General features: G+C 42.1%; 1 protein-coding gene across 1 annotated transcript; it reads left to right on the plus strand.

Annotated features, from left to right (window-relative positions):
- Positions 1-4: 4 nt before the first annotated feature.
- Positions 5-4433, plus strand: LOC104469525 (tubby-related protein 4-like; the record flags this gene model as incomplete). Its single annotated transcript, XM_010084060.1, has 2 exons — positions 5-2035; positions 3815-4433. Coding segments are annotated over 2 exons (2148 nt in total), but the record flags the coding sequence as incomplete, so codon positions are not given.
- Between the last annotated feature and the right edge of the window lie 21867 nt (positions 4434-26300).

Consider the following 26300-nt stretch of genomic DNA (forward strand, 5'->3'; position numbering starts at 1 on the left):
CCTCTGCCTGAAAAAGGGGGAGTTCTCCCTCTACCCAGCGGGGCACTACCAGACACCCTTGGGGTATGAGCGGATAACGACATTCGACAGCAGCGGGAACGTGGAGGAGGCGTGCCGGCCTCGCATCAGGATGCTCTGCGCCCAGAGCACCTACACCCTGCCCGGCCCTGGCAGTTCCGCCACCTTGCGCATCACCGCTGCTGAGAAGAAGATGCAGCAGCCGTGCACCAGTGCCACCCTGAACCGGCTCACAGTCCCCCGTTACTCCATCCCAACCGGAGATCCACCACCCTACCCTGACATTGCCAGCCAGCTGGCCCAGGGCAGAAGCATCACACAGAGGCTGGACAGCAGTATCATTCATGCGACTCTGCGGAGGAACAGCAGAGAGGCAGCCCTGAAAATGGCTCAGCTGGTGGACGGTCAGCGAGCCACCTTGCAACTTCCCCCAAAAGCCAAGAGCAACATTGTGACAGCGCAGTACCAGCAGAGATTACCCACCGGCTTGTACACCTGCAGCCAGTGCAGCAGCAGCGGTGGTGGTGGCAGCAACATAGGCACTGGTGGTGCGGGCAACATCACTAGTGCCAACGCTAGTAGCAGCACTTCCAGTATTGGTGGCATGAGACCTGATCTGAGCACAGGGAGTGGCTCCCAGCACACCTCTGTCATTGCTCACTCTGTCAGTACTTCGCCTCTGGCCTCCCAGTCCTCCTACAGCTTGCTTAGCCCACCTGATAATTCCCGTGACCGGGCAGATTATATCAACTCTGCCTTCACAGAGGATGAGGCCCTTTCTCAGCACTGCCCGGTGGAGAAATCAATACGGCACGTACCCGTGGCCTTGACAGAGGCTGCCCTCACTGTAAAACGGCCACCACCGTACCAGTGGGACCCTATGGTGAATGAAGAGATATGGGTTCCTCAGGAAAGGACATCTCAGAGCTCAGTGCCCAACCCTCTAAAACCTACTCCTCTCATCATTGGTCAAGCTCAACATCTGGATATGTCTCGAGTGCCGTTTGTTTCCCCCAAGTCTCCAACCAGTCCCACTGCCACTTTCCAGACGAGTTATGGGGTTGGAGTACCTTACCCAGGAAGCTACAGTGCCCCTCCCCTTCAGGGAATGCAGACCCCCTGCTCCCCCAAAGAAGCTCTGGCCCCAACGCAGTTTGCACAGCAGGAGCCCACAGTTGTGCTTCAGCCAGGTTATCCATCCAACCTCTCCTATTGCCCTTTGCCACCCATGTACCCAGGAAGTAGCGCCTGCTCTAGTTTACAGCTGCCACCGATCGCCTTGCACCCATGGAGCTCCTACAGCACCTGTCCACCCGTACAGAACCCCCAGGGCACGCTGCCCCCCAAGCCACTCCTTGTGGTGGAGAAGCCGGTGATATCTCCCCCACCGGCAGAGCTGCAGGGCCACGTGGGCACAGAGGTAATGGTGGAGACAGCAGACACCTTCCAGGAGGTGCTCTCCTTGACGGAAAGCCCTGTTCCTCAAAGGACAGACAAATTTGGCAAGAAGAGCCGGAAGCGCCTGGACAGTCGAGCTGAGGAAGGAAACGTGCAGGCTATCACCGAGGGCAAGGTCAAAAAGGAGGCAAGGACGCTGACCGACTTTAATTCACTAATATCCAGCCCTCGGCTGGGGAGGGAGAAAAAGAAGGTCAAGAGCCAGAAAGACCAGCTGAAGTCAAAGAAGCTAAACAAGACAAATGAGTTTCAGGACAGTTCAGAGAGCGAGCCAGAGCTTTTTATCAGTGGGGATGAACTGATGAACCAGAGCCAGGGCAGCAAAAAGGGTTGGAAAACCAAAAGGAGTTTGAGGACAGCCAGTGAGCTGGATGAATTCAAGTGCCGGAAGGCCAGTGAGAAGGAGGATGGGAGGCTGGGGAGCCAGGGCTTTGTATATGTGATGGCTAACAAACAGCCACTGTGGAACGAGGCCACGCAAGTCTACCAGCTGGACTTTGGAGGGCGAGTGACCCAGGAGTCAGCAAAAAACTTCCAGATTGAGCTTGAAGGACGACAGGTAGGAGCGGGCAGCACAAGTGGGCCAGGGTGGGTGATGGGAGGTGGAAAAACCATGCCAGAAATAAGCTCTGCCTCTCACACAGCCAAGTGCCTCCAGCTTATATTAGCTTGCTCCTGGAAAAAAAAAAAACTTTGCTGTGTGGTTGATAAAAAACAGCTGTCAAAGGTATAGATCCAGAATGGAGGGTGAAGTTCAGTTGTAAAGTAAGTCTACAAAATATGTTTGGTCTTAATCCAGTCAGACACGGGAATAAGGGCCTCCTTCAGTTTCACTGGGTCTCACTGCTGAAGGTAAGTGGGTTTTGTAATAAACACCACAGATCTCTCCAACAGTAGCTGCATTTGCTGTTGGTGGTTGTGAATGGCAGCAGCTGAATGAACACTGCTCCCTTCTTGCAATGCTCACAAAGGTTAGCCAGTCAGCAGATAGCTAAAACAGAGATGATGAGTGAACAGTTAGGTTCCTTCCATGCCAGAATTTCCCTTTGTGGGTTACCAGGACTCTCGGTCTGGTTCTTAATGCTAGAGGAGGGAGGCACCGACCCTCCCCAGAACAAAGTGCTCCTGGGCCGCTTCTGAACTGCCAATGGGTATAGGGATCTGTGGATAGTTCAAAAAATCAAAACATTTAATTTTAGGCTCTCTCACCTTGGCCCAAGTGACATGTTACTACACCAAACCCAGGCTATTAAGCAGTACAAATCAGCAGGATACTGGACTGAGACTCAGGAGACACTTATTTCCTTGTCCAGCTCTTCTGCCTCTGTAAGTCACTTTTGATTTATTAAAGGCAGCAAGGCCCTCAACTTGCTCTGATTTAACTTGGGAGTTAGATGTCTTAGATATCCAACATGCATGGTCAGTGGTAGTCTTTTGGTTTTGTTTGTCTGTAACAACAGCTCATTAAAAAGGCAGTGATCAGAGCCATTTGTACCCCTTTCTTCTTCAGTTAAATGGCTGTAGATACATGCCCATGGACAGCTGTGGAAAACCACCCAGCTGTAGGTTTTGTTGGTGGGGGAACAAAGCTTGACTTGACTTGCACAGAGAGCCTCCATGCTAGCTTAAGGAACTTCGTTGCAGAGCAAATATGATCTGGGCTTCTGATGAAGGAAATTAAAAAAACAGTAATAATAGGCCAAACTTCAGATATTTTCTGCGGAAGAACAGTGAACAACCTGACTAGCCTTGCTTTACACTTCAAACAGCTCCCACTGCCCCTTCGCTATTTCATTCCCAGTGTAATTATGTGCTAGTGAAGTTTATGCAAATGGAAACAGAACTGCCAAGAACATACAGCTTACTGACTATGAAGTGCTATTGTCAGGAGCTTGGTTATTCCCCATACCTGAAAGCTTATTTCTTTGAAAATAGAATCTGTTTTCCTGATGGGCGAATGATAGGACCTCTCCAAGGGAGAGAATGGTATTTTTCTGCAGTAAGCATGATACTGATGTAACCCCTATCTGCTCAAGTAGTTGGTAACAATCTACTTACACCAATGCTGTATACATGTTTTAAAGCTCAATTTACTCTATAGAGTCAAATATTGCCATCAAATACTCTATACAGACCAATAGTACAGTGCTCTTACTCTTCTTTGACATCATACCCCATTCTGTGAGTAGCCCATTCATATTAGCGCAGGAGGTGAGCTGTTCGTACTTTGGAGCAAAAACATCTCGCTTTTATTCTTCTCTGGTTCCTTTGCTGTGGTTCACCTTTTTTTGACCTTGTTCTCTTTTTCCTTCCCTTCTCCTCTTCCCCTGCTTCCCAGGTGATGCAGTTTGGAAGGATTGATGGCAATGCTTACATTTTGGACTTTCAGTATCCATTTTCTGCAGTGCAAGCCTTTGCTGTTGCTCTGGCTAATGTGACTCAACGCCTCAAATGAACAAGCAGAGACTGGATAGAGGAAAATGTTAACCTTCTCATAAAGTCCAAACCAGAAAATGCCAGGGCAGCCTGCTTTAGGTGTGCAGAGGTGCGTGGGAGTGAAGAAGGCAGTAAAACTGGAAAAGTCTCTTGGTGCCCAACAGAAGGGCATTAACTCTGATCAGTCATGGGGTGGAGGGTGGGGGGCTGTTTTCTGTTCTGTTTGATCGTTTGTTTGTTTTCACGTGTTTTTTTTTTCTCTTTAAGCATTGTGCTGGGTCTCGGAAAGAGCGAAGGGTTGAGAGCCATTCGGTGTTACGTGGAAAAGTGTGGCTTTTGGCTTGTTGTGGTGGTTCTGCTGTGTTTGCTACAGTAGCTGATGTAAGCCCATAGGGGGATTAAAAAAGGCTGCTCTTTTTGATAGACTGCCTTTTATCATGCTGTTCTTTTTAAAACAGGGAACATAACTTTTTTTCTGGTCCAGTTTGTAGTACTACTACATCAGTGATAGCAGCAAAAAAAGAAAAAAAAAGAAGCTGTAATACTTGAAGACACGTGTTTCTTCTCTGATCCCTGATAATACCTGAGAACCACAAGTTCCAAGGAGGCTTATGTAGGTCAATGTTTAATTTATAAGTAATGATGTATTATTCAGAAGAGAAACAATTGTTACCAATGCGTGGTTTAAAAACCCACTGTATCAAAGAAGTTGATGTCTGCTTATTTTGTGTGCTGTTATTGGGGATAAACATCTTTCAGTAGGTGACAGAAAATAGGGGAGGAAATAATCATGAGCGTTGCTTCTTTGCTCATATTGCTAAGCAGTATTCTCCAATTTGGCACATGGTTGGGAGAGGTACAGTGTGACCAGATGTACCTTTGAGGCCATACCTGTACATGCTCCTCATTTAGATGTGTTTACACTTTATAAACAAAATATTTCAAGCAAATGAGAAGGCCCAGTGTATTCAGTTGTCTTAGCAATCAGTATGAATCAAGTTCTACAGCAGTGTATCAGTGCTTGAATGGGGAAGGAGACGGAAGTATAGCAAGTCAGTACAGGAAGCAATTTCATCAGGAAAGCAATTTCATTACAGGAAATATCATGACTGGCTGGAGAAAAAATTAGTTGAAGGAGAAAGGAAAAAATTGTACAGAATCATCCCTTTTATCACCTTGCTACTTGAGTAGCCTTTGTGACTGTGGTTTGAGAATATAATGCTCCAGATAACAGTGGGAAGCCAAAGTTTACATGGAGTGTTTTAGAGAAAGGCTTAGTAACTGTAGCATGATTCTGTCTGCTGTTCTTTTTGGTAGAGATGCAGACCTGTTGAGCATTTCAGAAGGGTTGCTTCCACAGAAGAGTTTTTGTGTTGCCCATGTGTTGTGCACATATTTATTTGCTTTCTCTCTTTCCTGCTTGCCTGCATTTTGCTACAGAATATGTTTTTATATGGAAGCAGTCTCCCCAGTAACACACAAACCCCAAAAATATTCATGTAATTATTCCGACATTATATTACCAAACGTAATGACAGATTTCCTTCAGAAATTACTATTTTGAAATGAAAGGCATACTGAGAAAGGTGTGTTGGCTGTCAGTAGCTGCTTTGTCTTTGTCTTTCATCCACAGCTTCTTACTTGAAAAAATTGGTATAACTTCAGATTAATAGGTGTGATTTTCTCTCTTTGCTTTTCCTAAATCCTAATGGTAAGGCAGATGTGTGTTGCACTTGATTTGTTCTAGAGGAACATATCACATAAGATGAGACCCTGCTGTAGTAGAAGTTACCAACATGCAGTGAGCTTGTAACTTCCACTCTGCTGAGGTTTATAGAGCTGTACAGCACAGAGGGGGTAATGCCAGTCAGAGAGTTGTTAAGGGAGGTGACAAGGCAGATCATCCACAGGTGATGTCCTGCAGGGTAAGTCCAGGAAAAACAACCTGCAAGATGGTTTCCTCGGAGAGAGGAAGCAGGGGTAGGAAGGAAGGAGGGGGGAAGTAGATGGTACCATGCCTGTATGATACCAAAGCGTGGCAGCTTCTGCTTGCGTGTGGGAGTGGTTGAGCACAACATTCCCCTTGGCATCTAGCAGATTGTTGTTTGCTTTAATTAATTAATTTTGTTGAGTTTCCATCAGTTGTTTGGGCGCATTTATATTCTTTCTCATGTGCATGATTTATTCAGCAGTTTGCGTGCCTGTATGTCTATGTGTTTGGAACAGAGGAACCAAGAATGGATTTGGTTCTGGTCCCTTTAAAATCAATGGAAGTGTTTCCTGTGGATTTTTGTGGAGGAAGCACTATTAAGCCCTTCGTCTGTATTGAGTTATATGCTGTACAAACAGGAGGTTGACTTCTCAGTCCACTGATTCCGATACACAAGGAGGAGAGTTGGCTGTTGAAGTCCTCACCTGCCCTAAGGTCTGTGCTAACCAGCCATACCCTAATTAGAGTGTAACAAGCACACACCCAAGGAGATGAAACATACTGTGGCTTGCTTGCTGAGGGAAGGGCCTCTCAGTCACGTGTTAGAAATCCTCATCTGGAAGGAACATTGCCAGTAGTTTTAAGCCAAAATTATTATTACGTGGAAACAACATGAATGTTTTTTTCTGAACAAAATCTAATCTAAACAGAAGGACTTCTGCATGCAGTTTCTTTAACCTTCCAGGGAAGAGTATTCTTGACTTGTTTCACTGCCAATTTTTTCCAATTATCAGCAGCTTTGTGCTAAGGGGGAACCAAGAAATAAAACCTGATACAAGAAGTAGCAGAGTTAGTAATTTGGCTTCATTGGCCCAGGTCATGATTGCGTCCTCCTGGTGGCACTTATAAAGAGCCTCAGCAAAGAAGAGACCTGGTTTCTGCCCCAGCAAAACATAAGGAATAATTATCATAAATTAGGAAAATAAAGGCAGTTTCCAACATCCGTCCCATTTACTTTTCATAAAATGCTAATGGATAAGATAATCCTGTATAGTTTTGAAAATAATTTAAACAGAGCCCCTTTAATTGAGGATTTTAATGGCATAGAGAATAGCCAGTATTAGAGAAAATACTCTCTAATACATAGAATTTTAATGAAAGGAATGGGAATTATGTAAATATCTGAGTATGCAACTGGATCCTAAATTATGCAAAGAACAAGTGAAAGTGACAGGTTTTTATTTTTCATTGAGCTACAATGTATGAAACAAGTTTAGAAGCCCCTCCTCGCCCCACCCCAAATAATCACTTAAATCCTGAAGAATGCTGTTGCATTCAGCCAAAAGATAGATGTTACATTTTACATTTCATTAGTAAACCCCAGGTTTTCTGTAGATAACTGAGTTCTTCTAGGAAGAATGTAGCAAAGTGTTCAGAAATACCTAGTTCTTTTATACATACAGTAATTTCCAGTAATTAAGTATGTTTTTTCCAAAGCTTTCTTTTCGTTGTGCAATAATTGTTACAGTATGGGGGTTTTATGGGTTTTTTGTTGGGGTGTTTTTTGGTTTTGGGGGGTGGGGTTTTGAGGGAGTTTTGAGTGTTTTTTAAAGATAATTTAATGCAGATTTCCTGTTAATGTCCAAAAGACAAATTATTTATCTTGCATAATGTAATAAGTGATTTCGGGGTTATTTTATTACTATGTATCAGTGTTATACACACTTTCTTATTTATATTGAAAGAGCATCTTTGTAAGTAATTGTTTGCTAGCAGTACGTTATGCTGCAAGAAGTTAAAAATGCATATAGGAAGACCTGTTTTTGCTGGATAGTATGCAAAAACTCATAATGCAGGCAAATATTTTTTGGCATCTGAAAACAGTGTTTGCTATGGAGGACTGTGTAGACTACAAAGAGTGCAGATTACTTCTTTGGGACCTGCAGAAATCCTTCACTGTTTTCCTCCTGTGTTTCTAACTCTATATTTCAGTTGGGAATGGTTTTAAAAATACAAGACTTGATTTGCTTTCCATCTTCTTAGTACACTGCTTTTTCTTGAGATAAAATATAAGGTGGGTTACATGGTAAAAGAAGGTATAACGGTATCGTCTCAGTTTGTAAGAAGTTGCGTAGTTTAGTAGGGGTTGGCAATGGCATAATTCAGTGCTATGCAGAGGTATGCAAACTAGCATGGAATAAGCTAGCTGAGGCATGAGAAGTAGTCTAACAGTAAATGCAGTTTTCCTCTGGTCAGACTAATAAGACTCCTTGTTCAGCTGGGCTCAGCAAATTCCGACACAGCCGTAGGGCTTCTGATACTTGAGCTAGCGCTGCACAGAGCTGATGGAGCTGAGCCCTGGCACTGCCTGCAGCAGCTTTGCTTCTTCAGGATGCTCCATCTGAGACCTGGGGGAGCAGGTGTTTCTCCACTTGTCCTTCTAGATCTGCTCCAAGAGCAGCGTGCAGCTGCCGCAGGGTTTGGGCTGCAGCAGCTTTGGGCAGAGAAAGCCCCGATGCCAGCCGGTAGCCATTTGAAGTCAGAATCTGCTCCACTGGAGTTGCAAAGGGATGCAACAGAGAACCTGATTATTTTGAAAAACATATGGCTGATATCTTCTAAATATAGATCCTAAGAGAGTCTAAAAATTGATATTTAAAATCTGGAATGAAGTGTACTATGCATGGCAAGGAAAATTTTATCTTGAAACAGCAAGAAACTCATGTTTCTGCAACACCCTAAGAAACTATGAAAAGGAGGGGAGTGAAAGGGGAAAAAAAGGAATTATCACATTAATAATTTTACACTCAGTTCCAGAGGTAGCAGTAATGTGTGCCATGGGCTGCGTGAATATTGGTTGTATGACAGTAAATCTGTACACAGGTTCATCTCAGTTAGATAAACTTTCTGTGATGCAACTATGACTAAAACAGTTCCAGCTTTCTTTCTCCAGTTTTGTTCCATTGCTTTTTATGAAGATGCATGAAAATGTACAGGTGTCACAGATATCTGACTTTGTTGAACCCTGGAGCCTGGACTTCCCATAGGTCCAGTCTTTCCTTGATGTGTCTTTTTAGTGTCCTCTCAGAAATTCCAAACAGATTTAGGTGCTTGCCTGATTGTTGCCTCAGACAATTTCTGTGCATTTGCTTTTTTGCGGCCTGATGTGTGTGATCCTATGTTATCTTGGTGCCCTGTTACCTGTCAGAAACAGTTTAAATCCTCATATGACGAGAGCAACACATGCAAAAACTGATCTGATTGAGAGAAAGGGATGAGAAGATAGAGTGTTTCAGAGTAGGGATGAGAAGATAGAGTGTTTCCCAGAGCAACAGTTCACAAATTGCATATTTCTGCAGAGCCCAAACCACTCCAGACCAGTAAATCTGACTTGGAGACTAGTGACAGAGGAGTCCTTGGGTAGCATGCTGACAGAGGGCGAACTTCCAGCCTCACTACATGGATACACCAAGATACATCAGAGAGTAGGATCCAACCCAGAATGTACTTTCCCGTTACTGTGTGTTTATAAAGTAAGAATAACTTACACGACTCATATATCCACTTACGAAAACTATAAAGCATTAGCCAACAGGTATATTGACAGTTCCATATAACCCCTCTGAAGAATGTTAGAAGTAAAATCCTGGCGACAGAGTAGTTATTCAGATTTTTGCCTTTTATTCCTGTTTCTAGGATTCCATCACAGGAGAGCAAGCTGTTTATGTTATTTAGGGATTGGCATAATGGTTTTCCCAGTATGAGAGAGCAAATGTTATCATACTGCTCACAAAAATGGAAAAAATTCTGGTAGATGAATTTTTTTCATTTTCAGGTCCCTTCACCTTCAAGGCAAGCAGAGTCCTCCATCAGCAAATGCCAGTTTAGAGCCCTGCAGGTAGGGTAGTCTGCAGGTAGACGCTACAAGTCCTCTTTGCAGGATTGGAATTTCCATGCACCATTCTCAAGGAATAAGATTAAATACTACTTGTGAACAATGGGCTATATGAATTATTTTATCTTTGCATTTGTTTAATTTTCTTCTAAAAAATCCTGCAGAGAAGTTTTAAGGTTAAAAGACTTAGCTTTGCATGTTGCCCGATATCTCTGAAGATGTATCAGGAGATAATTTATTGGGGCAGTTTGATTGTTGCTGCATCTAAAAAATTGGGTTTTTAAGACAAAAGCAATTAACCAAATAAAAGAATGAAATAGGATTCAGTGAAGCAACTCTTGCTAAGAAAATTTAAAACTTCACACTTCAACTTCTAGTTTTGCAGATGGATCTATAATAAGAAATTTGTGCTTCAAGGCAAATTGGTTGTTGTGAATCACTATGCAAGTGCACACGTTTGCTGACCCAGAGGTGACTGCAGGATCAAAACAACATGATTCTGTGAGACTTTAAATAAATGAAAACACCGAATACTTACCTATCCAGAGCAGTGAGTGAAAAAATTAGATGGTATTATGTTAAAGCCTGCCAGTGTATTCTTAATCCTTGCCCTCCAATTTACATTATTACAAATTTAAAAATATGAACTGATTCAGCAATCCTGAATCCTGACAAATGTGGTGTATTTGTGGAATGTTTTATCATACTGGCCAAGTAGGTGGTTTAAGATACAGATTAAGATTAAAGTAATAATAAAAGAGAAACATTTTTGAACAGCATGCAGAAACCCGAGTTTCAAGTATTTCATTGGAATAGTGATCGGCTTGTAATTCCTAACTATGTTGTTTCAAGCTATTTGTTCAGAACTTTCCTAATTTTCCCTTTGTTTTGTTTTTTGTTTGTTTGTTTGTTTGCTTGATACATGTTTTGCCTTTGGTTGCTTTTTGTTTCTTTATTTCTGCATTTGTTTTTTATTTTTGTGTTGTGTGTTTGGGGAAGGGTATGTCTGTTCAAGATCTTGTTGTTTATTGTAGATAAAATATATGGTGTTGTGGAATAGCATGGGATGCATTTGATTGAAAAGGCACTGTAGTGTTCCTGAAAAAGAAGGGGAGTTGCATTTGTTTATAAATGCATTATTTTGGTACTATAACTTTGAACATGATTTTGGATTTTTTTTCTTTTCCTTTTTTTTTTTTTTAATTTAATGAGCATATGGTCATGCAGGTGCATGGGTTCTTAAGCTAGCAAGCCCAGCCTGTTTTTCTTATGGCTTTTGAAAATTTGGTACACAGTTTGTGTACTTTTACATACCTATACTATTTTTTAAATATATTTTTTGGAATCTCAAATTTTCTTCTTTTTTTTTTTCTCCTCAGTATACCATGGTATACCTGGTTTCCATTGTACTTAAAAACTGCCCTGATCTGCCTCTCCTTCTATGTATCTTGTGTAATAGGATTTGCAGGAGGTGCCTAGAAAGCATTGTTGGTTTCCCTATAAAAATGTGGTTTGTCCAAATTCTTTACTGTCTACATGACTGAGAGATGGACTGATTGCCCTATTTTTCCTTGATGATTTCAAGTTGTAAGACTTGTCCAGCTGTTGCTTAATAAAATTTTGCAGACTAGAAAATGCCTGACTTGTTTTTGTTGCGTTCTGCATCTTGTCGAGCATCTTAAATACTTTTAAAGCAGATGACAAATCTGTGCTGGAATGACCTGAATAATAAATAGCCAGATGCTGTTATGCTTTCTCTTTTCAATAACTGTACCTGCAAGTTCCACTGAACCTGATGCGTGTACCAGCCCGTCATGCTTTGTGTCATTCATATGGGAGGATGGATGGCAAAGTTTTCATGGTAATAATGTTCCTATCTGCCTGGATATCAGCCAGTTCTCGTGCTATTTCTCCTCTGCTTGCTTTCCTTTTTAAGAAAATTACCATTGGGGTTTGTGGTACTTCTCATTTTGTCATTGATACACTGGAAACTTTAACATTACCACAGGGGATTCCTCTGTCCTGTCATCTTCAATAACAGAATAAAATGCTGTGATGGCCAGTGTTCATTCTCTGGTTTTTAACTAAAATAGACATTTTGGGGGCTGAGGAAATAAAAAAAGTAGTAAAGTAGCTTACCTTGCATAATAAACATGCCAAGTATGGCACAGATGAGAGAATCCTGGCATGGGTCCTCATAATGGGCCCGGGTTACTGGTGGAATTTTGCAGGGATCTGTGCTAGATCCTCACCTATTCAACATATCCGTGGGTGGCCTTGAAAAGAGTTTGAATGTCGAGCTACAAAATTTACTGATGATATGAAGTTACTCAAAATAGTAAAGGCAATGGCCAATCATTAAGAATCTCTGAAAGTCTTTATGAAGCTTGTCGATAAAATGGCAGGTGAAACTCAGTATAGGTAAATGTGAAGCGATAGACATGGGGGAAACAACAGTTCTAGTTTCACATTTGCAGTAACGGCTTCTGAAGTGACCTCTGCTACTCAGAAGAGACCTGTGTGAGTTTTACAGATTGCTCTCTGAAAACATCAGGTTGGTGCTGAGCAGCAGTCAAAAGAAGAAAATAAAATATAAGTAATGTTTGGGAAAAGAATTTACAGCAAACCAGAAAATACAGAGACAGCATGTAAAACTGTCAGTCACCACACTTTGCATACTGCGCAGTACCAGTCCCCTTGCCTTAGCAAAGGTAGAGTCGATCTAGAGAAGATTCACAGCAGGGCAACAAGGACAATCAAAGGCATAAATCAACTCATATGTGAAGAATAACGGCAAAGGCTAGGATTCTTCAGCCTGGAAAAAAGAGATTGGTTAAAGGGATTGCTAGAGAGCCACCAAAACAGGTGCAGTGTGGAAAGGTGCTCTCTAGCAATCCCTTTAACCACCAAAACAGGTGCAGTGTGGAAAGGTGGGTAGGGATTGACTGCTGATTGTCTCTTACTGCAGTAAAAGTAAAAGCTATAAAATGAAAATAAAGTGAAATAATAGTGGGGCAGGATATCAAACAAAAGGAGGTGGTTCGTCAAGGAGGTGAGTAGCAGACCACTTTGCCAAAGGATGCTGTGATATAAGAAGTTTACAAGAATTCAAGCAAGACTGAAAAAACACATTGAGACTCAAAGAAACTACAATAGGGGCAGAAATTTCTCTGAGCTGGAAGTAGTCAAAGGCTGGGAAAGTATTAGGGGAAATACTATATGCATTTGCTCTGTTCTTGCTTTTCCCGAGGAATCTGCAAATGGCTATTGTAGGAGACAGAACACTGGGCTTAAATGCATTCTCACTCTGAACCAGTGTCACCATTTCTATACCAGCATTTCTAAAACAAGCTTAAACTTGGAGTGTTGGCCTCTGGGAATGAGGAGAAGGGGGAGGATTCCCAACCTGGTGTCTAAGTGCTTTGCACTGCAACTTTGAAAAGTCATCTTCTAACATTCAGCACTGTTCAAGGCATGAATGCTGGGTATCTGCCAACTTTAATGAAATCTCCCTTAGCTCTATATGAGTTTACAGGTGAAATTCAAGTTCTACTAAAATGCAGAAATTATGAAATTAGTTGTTAAGTTTGGAGACAGAGAAATGGAACAGCAATATAGCTTGTCATGGCACTCTGCTTTGGTCTTGTGCTTTTTTGCCTTTTGCTTTGGCTAGTTTTGGTGTTTCACTGTCCAGGTGAACTAAGCTGATTCATGCAGTTTCCTTTTAGATTAAGGTTCCAGCAGTTTCCAGGTTTTTCCTTCTTTCTGTAGGATACTGACTTAAAATATAGTCATCTGCTGCTTCCCTGCCCTTTTTTTGGCGTTATTTTGGGTGTTTCTGCCAGATACAGCACTGGTAATTGATTCAGTCATGGTAGCAATCTGTATCTCCGGTGCTCATGGAACTGAGGTAATACAGTTTGGTTTGTTGTTCTGGAAGATTGTTTTTGGAAGGCCTCTCTCTGCCAGATAAATTTAACACGTAGTCACTTGTAGTTTGTAAATAAACTTTCTGAACATGTCGGTACATAAATGAGACTAAATGAGAACGCTGGAGCTGTAACTAGCTCTTGAGAGAGAGGATGCATGGAAGGAAGCAAACAGATCTGGGGAGGTGGCTTGTTCGGGGGAGATAAGTACTGAGACATGCCTGCCTGGAGATGGCAGGTGATGCAAATGCAAAATTTATCAATTAACAGGGGCTGCAGTAAACAAATAAAAGTGTAAGCCTTTAGGAAAATATCCTAGAAATATTCCTGTGATTGTTTTCTTGCCTCATAGAGGGATTAATAGCATTTACTTGTTCTTTTTTTTATATATGATTGTGGTTGTTAATAGTGCTGTCTTCTTTTTATTATTTAGTTGAATACAAGGGCTATTTGTGCTCAGTGCCATCTATTTATGCTGCCTGGTTTAGAGGTCAGAAGGACATGCGCAGATACGTGCAGTGAGGGAACAATAAGCAGGGGCTTTTTAAAAAGAAACTGGGAATACAGCAGCTATATATATAGTTAAGCTTGTATATGTGATTTAATAACTACTGGCTAGATCATGAGCTTTTTCACCAAGACAGGTTATTGTTGTTGATGTTCTCTGGTTAATGGCATATTCCATTTTTTATTGGCATTACTACCAAAATTTCTATCAATAATAAAATAGCAATCATTACTTAGGCCTCATTTTTTCAACAGCAGCCCAGCTTTCAATATGCAATCTTAATGGGATACACTCAGGAGCTAAGTAACTGCCTAGTTGTGAGGGAGTTGTACAAGATTAGAAAAAACACCGGAGTACTTCATACCAATTGAAGCTTATCTCAGACCTTTCATCTGGCTCCCCATCCATTATAGTTGTGCATTGCACATTCGCATTTTCTGTTCTGTTTGAAAGAGACATGTTTCAAATTCTTTTAGTTTGATCAGAGGGAAACCTATTCATCTGGGGGAATGGCTTGCTTTGTGGCATCTCCTGATATTTTTATCCTTTCGAGCTGTTCCATGTTTTCTTCCATTTCTCACTTCCCCATGGATAAGGAGGAAGGTTAGATTTGAACTGCAGTAAGTAACATTTCTTTGTTCTCTTCCTTTCTCATTGCACTCTGCAGTGATAGCCCTCTCTCTTAAAACAAGGGTATGTTTCTTCCCTTTGTTGCACAGTTTTGGTGAGATTAATTTATTCCTTTTTCTTGCAAAGCCATTTAGGACTTTTTTACCTTTTTTGCAATCTGAAAGGATGTTTATTTTAGAGAAGAGTCTATATGAGGCGGTTATAGCAAAGGGAGGATACTAAAGATGATTTAAACATCATGGAGTCTTCTAATTGCCTCACACACAGGTAGCCAAATGCAGAGTCTCATCTTCAGAAGTCACATAACTGTGATTTGACTTTTAAGTGACTTCTGTCTCTCATTTTATGATGCTTTCTAATGAGGGAAGTGTCCTTGTTTTCATCAGATCTATGAATATACGTTAAGATTTTTCTCCTTGAGCTGGTGTTGTAGCTCGTATAATCTGATGTGGCAAACATTCATTTTGACAGGCTTTATTTGTATGGCTTAGAGGGTCACTAAAACCATCTATTTTGTTGATAAATCCACTGCTAGTATTCCTATTTTTGTATTACTAATAATTTTATCCACTGTTTATAAAATGTACAGGTTTCAGCAGATTTGAATTGTGTCTGATCAACAGACCATATCAATGAGTGTGAAAAAAGAGTGGCCATCTTACCAAAAACTGTGGCATATGTATAATTCACACTGGAAGTTCTCTGACAAACTTTAGAAGATGCCATTGAAGTGTCCTCTCAGGCCATAAAGTGAGAGAACATCCTTCAGAGAGCTGCCAGAATCCACAATTAGATTCCACTTGTGGAGAACACGGAAAACTCAAGTGAGAGTAAAATGCGTCACACTAAGTCTCATCAGAAGTCGTGCAGTGTGTTCATGATGAAAAAGCTGTCCAAAGAACGAGGCAACAGCAATTGAGAAAGGAGAGGCTTCTGGGAAGGCAGTGAAGCTGTCAGGGGTGGATCAGCAGCATATGAGACAGAATATACCTTACTTCAGAAGAAGTAAGGACAAAACTCAGGAACTGATGCATTAGTGTAAATCACTTGTATCCAGATACGTCACAGAATCACAGAATGTTAGAGATTGGAAGGGACCTAGAAAGATCATCTGGTCCAATCCCCCTGCCGGAGCAGGAACACCTAGATCAGATCACACAGGAACGCATCCAGGTGGGCTTTGAATTTCTCCAGAGAAGGAGACTCCACAACCCCTCTGGGCAGCCTGTTCCAGTGCTCTGTCACCCTCACCGTGAAGAAGTTTTTTCTCATATTCAAGTGGAACCTCCTATGTTCCAGCTTGAACCCACTGCCCCTTGTCCTATCACTGGGTGTCACAGAGAAGAGCCTGGCTCCATCCTCCTGACACTCACCCTTTACGTATTTATAAACATTGATTAGGTCACCCCTCAGTCTCCTCTTTTCCAGGCTAAAGAGACCCAGCTCCCTCAGCCTTTCCTCATAAGGGAGATGCTCCATTCCCTTCATCATCTTTGTGGCTCTGCGCTGGACTCTCTCCAGCAGTTCTCTGTCCCTCTTGAACTGAGGGGCCCAGAACTGGACACAATATTCCAGATGCGTTCTCACCAGGGCAGAGTAGAGGGGGAGGAACACCTCTCTCGACCTACTGACCACCCCCCTTCTGATACACCCCAGGATGCCATTGGCCTTCTTGGCCATGAGGGCACAGTGCTGGCTCATGGTCATCCTGCTGTCCACCAGGACCCCCAGGTCCCTCTCCCCTTTCTCTCAATGCAATATCATGGTAATCCATGCCAGCATCACTAGAAAGACAGTGACCATGGAAACTTTTTTTTTTTGCAGACATTTTTACCATGTGAATATTGAATGTGAAGAGAATCAAAATTAAATTGTAGAAGATGGTGAGAATTACAGTCTACAATTAAGTATTCTGAAATAGAAAACGTTGCCTACTAAGAGCCATTTGCATCCATTAGGAAAATATCTTTATTTATCCAAGCATAATAACAATGAACATCCTCGTACAAAGATTGCTTGCATCTGTGAAGTTACAAGCAAGCCAGTGAAGAAAAGATCCAAGAAGTGCAGCTGTCCTAAGCTGGTGGTCAGGTCTGAAAGACCAAAACATGGAATTATTGAAGATAAAGTGCTATTTATCATGTTCCCAAAGCTGTTCCTTTAATCTACTATGCGTAGATTACTCAGTGCAAGAGAAAAAGTTGAAAATAATTTAATCAAAAGAACGGATGTTTAAAATGGTTTTGAGTAGAGTTTTACAGACATCAAGTGTCTTTAAATAGAATCTCTGTTCTTTTGGAAGATTCTTAGTGTAACAGGCAATTGAAAAGTAATCAGATGAAGAGGTTCAAAGACCAGGATGTACAGCGAAATTTACTCTCAAAATAGTTGTTAGGTGGTAATTATATGAATGAGTTAGTATTCATACAGAACAACTGACAGCCAAGATTTAGCTGATTAATTTCCAGATAACTCATGAAGACCTGTAGGTACATAGGACATAGGACTTTAGAATATTGGGTGAGTCTTGAAGCTTTGTTTGAAGAGTTTGAGAGCCAGAGATAAATGCATCTGCTCATGAGACAGATGCTGTCGGTCTGCTAACTGCTTGGCCAGTTTCCTCTCTGATGTTGTTGATAACCTAGTGAAGTATGTGAAGTTAGGGAAGTAGCACATAATGATATCAGGAGGAATTGTTTTAAAAGTGATTCACCTTCACAGAAATATTATTACTAGATTTCTGAGCATAAATTTAAAATGTTTTCAAGTACCAAGAGAAAGCATGGAGTTGGAAAGTGCTCAGGAAGGGATGTTGGAGGAATTTGTTAGGACAAATATTAATTGTTGTGTGACACAAAGGGCCAAAGGAGTCCCTGTGTATTCCCTGGGCACGGACAACATCAGATGGGTTACAAGTGTGACTCGTACTGAGGTTGTTGTTGTCTCTGTTACTACAGAATGATTTTAATCCAAAGAATGAGCAGTGTCAACTAGCCATTGACTTCACCAGGTCATTAGCACTATATACAGAAGCTGCAAAATTTATGTAATGTTTGATATTTCCAGAAGATGTCAAAAAAGATGCAGAGAGAGGCAACAGAGGATCCAAAGCAAGTATTCATTTCAAGAACAGAACTGTGTAGCAATGGAGAAAGGTTTTTAATCCAATCAGCAACACAGGCCCCATGAAATTTGTGGCAGAAGAAAGTAACTTTGGGTGAGAAATTCTCTATATCATAATTGAGTCCCTGAGCTAAATAGTGGCTTGAAAAAACCCTCAGACTTGCCAGCAAGTCTCAAAGGAACCTGATCTATCAGTGATGGTAACAGTGTGTTGGGGAGGCAGGGACTTTTCATAACAGGGAGTCAAGAATGAAGAGAGAACATCCCCAAAGCAAACACCGATTCCTGAGGTGCACTTGCGGTAGGCATAGGAAGCCAGGACGGCTCATGCTATTTCATCATGCCCACGTGAATTCACTGAGCGGGACTTTCCTGTGGAGCAGATGATGAACGAACATGCAGACTACAGCTGTAGGGGCTAAATATAATTTTTAGAAAGCAGAGGAGACTGGGGAACTGCAGACTGCAGCAGTGCCTTATGGTATGCCACAAAAGTAAAGCAAACATGAAACACAGGTTCTTGCTGCAACAGAAATCACCTGGGTCTGCAAAGCAGTGAACTAGCAGGAGGAGTATTCATTGTAATTCCCTGAGGGACCAGACAGTACACCCACAGGCAGCCAGGAGAGACAGCTTGAATCATCAAAGCATTTGAGTCTTGAGAGCAATACAGAGATGTGAAAAAACAAGTGATGTTGTGTCCAATTGCTCATAGTACAGATGCAACGAGCAGTACCCAGGAAGTGGTCTGAGTTTCAACTGTGACTGATCCTAAGAGCTGTAATTTTAGTAATTCTCAGCTCTCTCTTGTGGACAGCAATAACTGTATGGAATCCTACTATAGCTTGAAAGTTACTGTACTGCCCTGAAATAAAATGCTTCTAAAGAAATTCCTTTCTCATGTAAGGAGGCAAAAGGTACATGAAGGCATTGAGCAGTATGTCAGGAGATTCCAAGCTCCAGAGCCAGCTCTGCAAGTTTAGCTCTATAAGAAAATCTTTCTCTATAAACATGAGCTACAAGGTACATGAGCTAACTTTAAGAAAAAGTGTGGCAGTCTACTTGCTATACTTTGTCACTCCGAGCGATGCAAGATGGTATCACATACCATTGGAGAGCGTACTGTTGGAGAACATATTGCTAGACTTGAGCACACTTAACACCTTGCTTCCTTTTCTGCTAAAATAGATGGGTTTACACTTGTGTTTAAAATGAAGTAAAAAATTAAATGTTCTGCCAAACCTGTTCCTCAGACAGTGTAGTTAATGACTTGCAGTAATAACCAGAATTGACCTGTGTCACTTCATCCTATTTCAGTCTTTTTTGAAAAGGTTGAGACTTGGCTAGTTTGTCATCAAGAATGGCATAGAGCAGGCTGAAGAGAATTCCAGACAACTGGTGTGCATTTCTAATTAATTTTATATAGTCTGAGAAATTTCAGGAGCCTGAGAAAATGCTTAGTTAACAATATTTGAGAAAAGGAAGTAAGCAGCAGGCAGGTAAAATAATAAAAAGGATGATATAGGAGTCAGTTAAAAGCTGGAATATAAGGTTGTAAACCATGAGAAAGTAATTTTGGGTGATATGTTATGGAGGAAAAAAAAGATATCCCACTGTGTCCTTTGACACCATTATTTGAGGTTATTGCCTCAATTTGTAGATAACATTTCGTTCACAGGGCATTTGATGAAATACTGCCTGGGGTTCCAATAAAGAAATTAGCAATAATGAGTGTGAACGAGGTATGCTTTAAACTGATTACAAATGAACCAAGAGATCTCATAAAGTACCCTGCGATGTGGAGTGATCACTAAGTGGAGTGTTTCTGATAGGATTTTGCAGATACGGGTACTAGATCTGACAGTAAACAGGACTCAAAAGCAAATACAGGACTGTGGTTGCTCAAATCTGGATGTGACACAAACCTGCCAGAATGTCAAATAGTACTAAGGGCAGGGCAGTGAAACATTACAGACAAAATGTATTTTTAATATAGAAAAATGCAAAGTTATGCATTTAGAAGCAAGGAATGTGAACGTGTCTTTAAAATCAGCGATATAGCTCCGAAAGCTGCAGGTCTGATTGGGAGGCACAGGTCAGAGCAGACAAGCATCTCAATGTGATATGTTAGCAATCCCAAAAGATCTTCTTGCAGAAAGACTAGTACAATCCTCAGATTGGTGAGTAGGGCAGTGGAAGGAGGGAAGTGATGTCACCTGATAAAATACTGGATCTGCTTCTGCTGTCTCTTGGAAGAAGGGAGAATATGAAGTTCAAAAACTGAAGAAAATGCCTTGCAGCAAGAGATTTGTCTGTTTAGCTTATTTCAGAGAAGAGCATAATTAAATAATTCCTACTATCTTGAAAAACTTAACTAAAACACTGGTATCAAAAGGCACTTTAATTATTCAGGGAAAAGCACAACAAGCACTAGTGACTGGGGGCTGAAGCCAAGTACACAGAGAAGCAAGGAACATTTAGTGATGAAGATGATTAATACTGGAACAAACTCAAATAAGTTGTGGATTCTCCCTCCATCCTGTGAAGTGTTCCAACCAAGACTGTTTTAGTTAAATGCATTTGCATAGATGTAGAGGTAAATGTGTGAAATACACAATGACCAAAGGTGAATTGGCTCCAGCAGCATAGGTCAGTATTTGCCAAGCTCTTGGTGACCCCCTCAGCCAGGTGATAACCTGGCTGGAGGACACTCCAGCTCCTTTGACATCTGCACACCCAGGTTTGTGTCTTTCCTACAAGGGAAGAACAATTGAGGGCCTGAGTGTGAGGAGTCCCTGTCTTTTTTGGGCTCATGATTTAACAATGCATGTGCCCAGGCCCAAAAGTTCAGAAGTACACCCAAGTCCTGCAAATTAGCTGTAGTCCTAAATGGCTGAGTAGGAGACACATTTGTTGGTTTGTGCAAGCAAGAGCTAATTAATGGGCTGCAAGCACATGCTGCAAAACCTATATTATCTATGTTTTTCTATTACTTAAAAAAAAAAATGTCCTGTGCTATTTATAACTGGCTATTCAGCTTTGTGGTTCAGACCAGAAACAACTGGCCAGAGAATAGAGATTCCCAAGCACAGAGTAAGACCCTGGTCATACTGCATGATTCTAGTTAGATTTAGTAGTACCTAGGGGAATCAGAATCTTACAATCATAGAATCAATCATAGAATGGCCTGGGTTGAAAAGGACTTCAAAAGATCATCTAGTTTCAACCCCCCTGCTGTGGGCAGGGTTGCCAACCACCAGAGCAGGCTGCCCAGGGCCCCATCCAGCCTGGTCTTGAATGCCTCCAGGGATGGGGCATCCACAACTTCTTTGGGCAACCTGTTCCAGTGCCTCACCACCCTCTGCGTGAAAAATTTCCTCCTAAACACCAAGGGGGAACACCGAGGTGAGAGGAGGATGAGGTGCTCTAAGGTGGGGCAGGTACCCCAGCACTGCCAAGGGACTGTGCAGCCCATGAAAGGGCACACACCCACACCCACCCCCTGGAGCATATACAGGCCTCGGGAGGGATTGTGGCCTACTGATAAGTCCATGCGGAAGCAGGTACACCCCAAAAGAGACTGCAGCCTATGGAGGACCCACACTGGAGCACAGGAAAAGAGTGAGAGGGAGGGAACTGCAGAGGGAAACCTCTGCATCCTGATCAGAATGCTCCCTCACCACCTGCGGCCCTCACTGAAGGGACTGAGCGTAACTTGCAGTGACAATCGGGAGGTGAGGGGGAGGAGAGGTGCTTGGCATGAAGGTGAGCCTTGGAAAGGTGGAGAAAAGGTGGTTTCCTTAACTCTGTAAATGGTTTGGGTTTTTTGTTTTTGTTTTGCAGTATCCAAATCAGTATTCAAATAGTTGTCCAATTGACTAACAATAAATTACATTAAATTCCCCAAGTAAAGTCTGGTTTGCCACCAGCAGTAACTGGCAAGTGATCTCCCTGTCTTTAACTCTACCCATGAGCTTTTCTGCTCCTGTTCTTTTTATTTTCTCCCCTCTCCAGATGGTTGCAGAGCAGGATGAGGGAGTAAGCAAGCAATTAGGTGGGAGTTTGGCTGCCCATCCAGTGTCAAACCACCACACGCTTTTGTCTGAGATGATAGAATTTGCATTATTATTAATCAATTAATCCTAAATATTCTTGAGATATTAGATTCCATTTCAGTCTTCCCATTGCTTTCTACATGACAGCCGAGAAAAGAGCAACCCAGCTGTACTACGAGATACACAGGAGTGTGAATCAGGTGTGATAAGGGTTTCCTCTTTGTCATCCTTGAAATCACCTTGCAAGAGATTCTTCTTAAATTTTGATCAAAAGAAATTATAAATATTTTTTTATTTGCTTGCCTTCACATGTCTTCAAAGCAGGATAGATTCAGGGAAGATTAATCTCCAAAGGTAGAAAGAGAGTGATGAGTCTTTTGTGCTGCTGACGTGAGGGTCGGGACCGCCAGCTGCAGCCAGCTGTGCAGAGCTTTATTCCTCCCAGCAGCTGTGACTCCAAAGCTTCCGTCAGCTCAGAGACTATTTGTTACGCGTGATCTGTCAGGGGCTGTCCCAGCTGATGTCTCTGTGACATTTCTTCAAATAAATGAGAAGCCTTGCTTCACAGAGAGCGCTGTGCTCCTGCTGAGCTTCCCCGACCTTTCTGTCGCCGGCACGCTGCTGTGATCCTCTATGTGCACAGCAAGGGCAACGCAGCCACAGTTGTCATCACATAACCCATTAGCTGTGACAAAGGAGTTTTCCCTCAGGAGGAGACAGTCAAGCCATGATGCTCTGGCAGGAGGCAGGGGTTATTCTCTTCCAGAATCAAGGCAGCAGTGAAGAAGAGGGCAGGGTGGGCCAAAGTCCTGAGGTTTCAGTGGGGCTTAGCAGAGTTTCTACTCATGTAATTTGGGGGATACTCCCTGACGGCTCCTGTATGTGGCAAGACTCTGAAGCATATTTGCAGCTGGATAGCAGCAGTACAGACTCTCTTATCTTGGAAGAGTCAGGATGGATGTGGGCTTGTTCCTGTGCCACCTGATGTGCCAGTCCTTAACTCCACTCAGAAGAAAAAAGGCAGTTGCTCTTTTCAGCCAGCAGCTGCCACTACTGCCTTTCTCTGGCTCAAAACAATTTTGAAGGAGAAAGTGTTTCCTAAGCATCTGGACTTCTGCTTGTTTGTGGGTTTTGTTCCTTTGCTGAAAAAAAGAGGTACTTGAGTTGGCAGCATTTATTCTCTTAACTTCTCAGCACCAGCTGCTATTGCTTCTGAAAGAGCCCAGAGTAATAATCCTGGTGCTTTTATGTGGATTGCCAAGCTTTGTATTAAGCTACTATCACAATTTAATACGTGTGGCTGATGCTGTAAAAGGCTAGCTATACACAGGGGGGGAATCAGGAAGAAAAATTATGTGGGGGACTTCTGTTAAGCTCCACCCTCACAGGAAGCTCTGCCCATGTGATGTGATATGGTGGGTGCATTGAACAGATGTTGAATTTGATCACATCTTAGTCTTAGACTCTTGGGGCTTTTCTCTACCTCATGAAGTCAAGAAGCACTCGGACGATAAATTGAGTTCCAGATGCTTAAATTCTAACTGAGATTTATAGGACTCAGTATTACTTTAGATGATTGGTTTGTTATTAAATGCGGTTTGGTGCTGCCTCTCTTATGTGCTGTGAAAAGCAGCAAAACAAGGTTGACATAGAAGGTGCTGTGCTTGGATAGATGATTTTGGGTGCCCTGAAATGAGTGGGGCAAGTCATACCCCAGTGCAGAGTCCCAGTGCAGGTCAATTGTTGGTTACTCTTGCACCTTGTTTGCAAAGCTGTCTGTGAATCCTTGACCTCCTTTTGCTGAAGTCACGCTACCTGCAGAACTGAACACTTTTCTGTGCCAGCCTGGTCTGTGCCATGACTTTACTGGACAGGAAAGAAGGACAACTGAGAAAGGTGGAAGTGTGACCTGTTAGCATTTGCAGAGCTAAGGGTAAGTGAGCAGCTAATTGAAATGTTCCACTCATTAGGTTTTGACAAAAGAAAATAGGTTGGCAGTTTTCATACAAGTGCCTTTTTAGTATTAAAAGTTTGTTTTAATATTTTTCTCATTAGAAAACAAACAAACAAACAAAACCCCACCAAACCAAAACCTTGAAGTTTCTTTGAAGAAAACATTTGGATGAAAGCAAGTTTTTTTTCTTTCTTAAAAATGGTACCTAGGAATTGCTACTGTGTACCAAGAGCCGCACTTAAAAAAAAAAAAAAAGCAGGTCAGACTTGTAACTACAGTATCATTTCCTCAAAGTCACTTTCAGGTGGCTGAGCTTCATAGACCACCTATGTCCTTAGCCCTTGTGTGTTTTCTTGGCTGCACAAGCCATGGCCAGTGCAGTTCTGCGAGGCTGCAGCGTCTGGTCATTTTGCAGGCAGAGGAGGCCATGCACTGGAAACATTTGATTTGTAGACCTGTGCATGCATACAACTCTGTGTATTGCTTCTTTCATCAATGTGTTGAAGTGTTTTGGAGACTCAAAATGAATTCTTCACATTCTTAGAGTCTTTGAGTGTTTAATATGGGCCACAATGGGAATACGCGATTAGTTTGTGTCTTCACACAACCTTCACTATTCACAAGCCTAGTAATTTTAAACCTGTGATGTCTGGTAACTGTTAGTTGAAACACTGTCTGGTTTGGGGGTTTTTTTGATAGCAGAAGTTGGTGGGTTAGTACTTGGTCAGTGCTAACACCTTCTCCGTGTGAGTAAGCTGCAGGCCTGACTGCCAGCCTTCCACAGGGGCTGTGGTTTCCTCCTGCGGCTCCCAAGGTGTAGGGGACAGGCACAGTCTGAAGCCGGTCTGGATAATGTTCAGCACAACAAGGAGGCAGCTAGATTGCATCTCTGGAATGGTGCTGCCTTGGGCCCTCAAGCAAATTCTGTGATTTTTTTTTTTGAGAAATAAATGCAATAGAGGTCACTTAGTTGTAAGTAATTAAATGGTAACCAGTTTTTAATCTTGGAGCATATTTTTTATTACTTTGCTACACTAATTGCATAACTCTCAGTAGTGAATGTGTTTTTATTCAGCTGATACCTTAAATGTTTTATTTCCACCTTTTGGCATTTACCATTTAAAGATCCCATTGATAATTCCTCCCTCTGAGCCCCAGAGCTGGAAGCAGCACATTCATCACACATAACTAAGGATTTTAATTCTTGCTTTGAGGTCAAACATGGCTAAAACCTTAATCACAAATGAAATATTTACACAGAAATAAACACTTCCAGGAAAATCCTACATGACTACATCAGCCACATGTATTGTAACGAGCAGGGTGCTGGCAAGTTATAACATCCAGACAGTCACAGAAGCACAAGAGACCTGCTGAGCCTGGACTGAGGTTTCCAAGTAGCAGTCCAGGAGCTGGTCAAGCTCTACCCTAACACTGGCGGGGCTCTTGGCTCCTTTTTGGAGGCTGTTCCAGAACAACAGTCCCATGGTGGTCAGGAACCTTCTCGTCTCCAGCCTAAATGTGTCTGTGGCTTTTATCTTGTTGCTATGTCTTCCCAGGCTTAAAAATATTCACAGTTAGGAAATAGAAACTCTCAGTCAAAGGTGATCCTTCCTCTCTCTCTCCCCTCCACCTGCCAGGAGAGACAGATTGTCCCTCCTCCACTGCACCACCAGCAATAACCTCTTGTACACCACACCCTGGTCAGAAGTTGAAGCAGGTTTTTAAGTAAAAGTGCATAGACTAAGGGCAGGATGAAAAAAAGCCCAACAGGCAGCCCAGCTTCCTGAATGTGAATGGGGAAGATACTTACATGGGAGTGACAAGAGAGCAGATTTCTATATTTATACTGTCTAGAAAAAATAATGGCATATGAATAGTAACATATTTTCATATCTAATACAGATACCATCATTGCCATTAATTCATGGAAATCATTAAGGTTGAATTGATAGAATAATATAAAACAGAGTTTAAATGTGAATTTGTTTATGAAGAAAAGTTGAATACAAATGAAGCTAACATGGCACTCTGCAAATTGGCTAGAGCTCAGCAGCAGCCATTCAGAAAATCTAAACAGGTCCATTCTCAGTGTTGGACCGTTTACAGCATTATGACCATGAAAAGTGGGTTTACCATAGGATTTCTTTTATGCATATGATCGGCCTTCTTTGGGGGTACAAACTGGCCTTGTTTAGGTTGGGTAAAAGACACAATGAAAATCAGGACATTAATTTTAAATAGAGCTGGTATGTTTTTCAGAACAAATCCGTTCTATTTTTTTAAAAAAATCAGGCGTTTTCAGCAGAGGTAATGCCAGGGCTTTGCTCCCTTCCCTGCAGCGCTGCGGGCCGGCGAGGAGAG

Source organism: Pterocles gutturalis, unplaced genomic scaffold (assembly GCF_000699245.1).
Source record: "Pterocles gutturalis isolate BGI_N339 unplaced genomic scaffold, ASM69924v1 scaffold24735, whole genome shotgun sequence".
Taxonomy (NCBI): Eukaryota; Metazoa; Chordata; class Aves; order Pterocliformes; family Pteroclidae; genus Pterocles; species Pterocles gutturalis.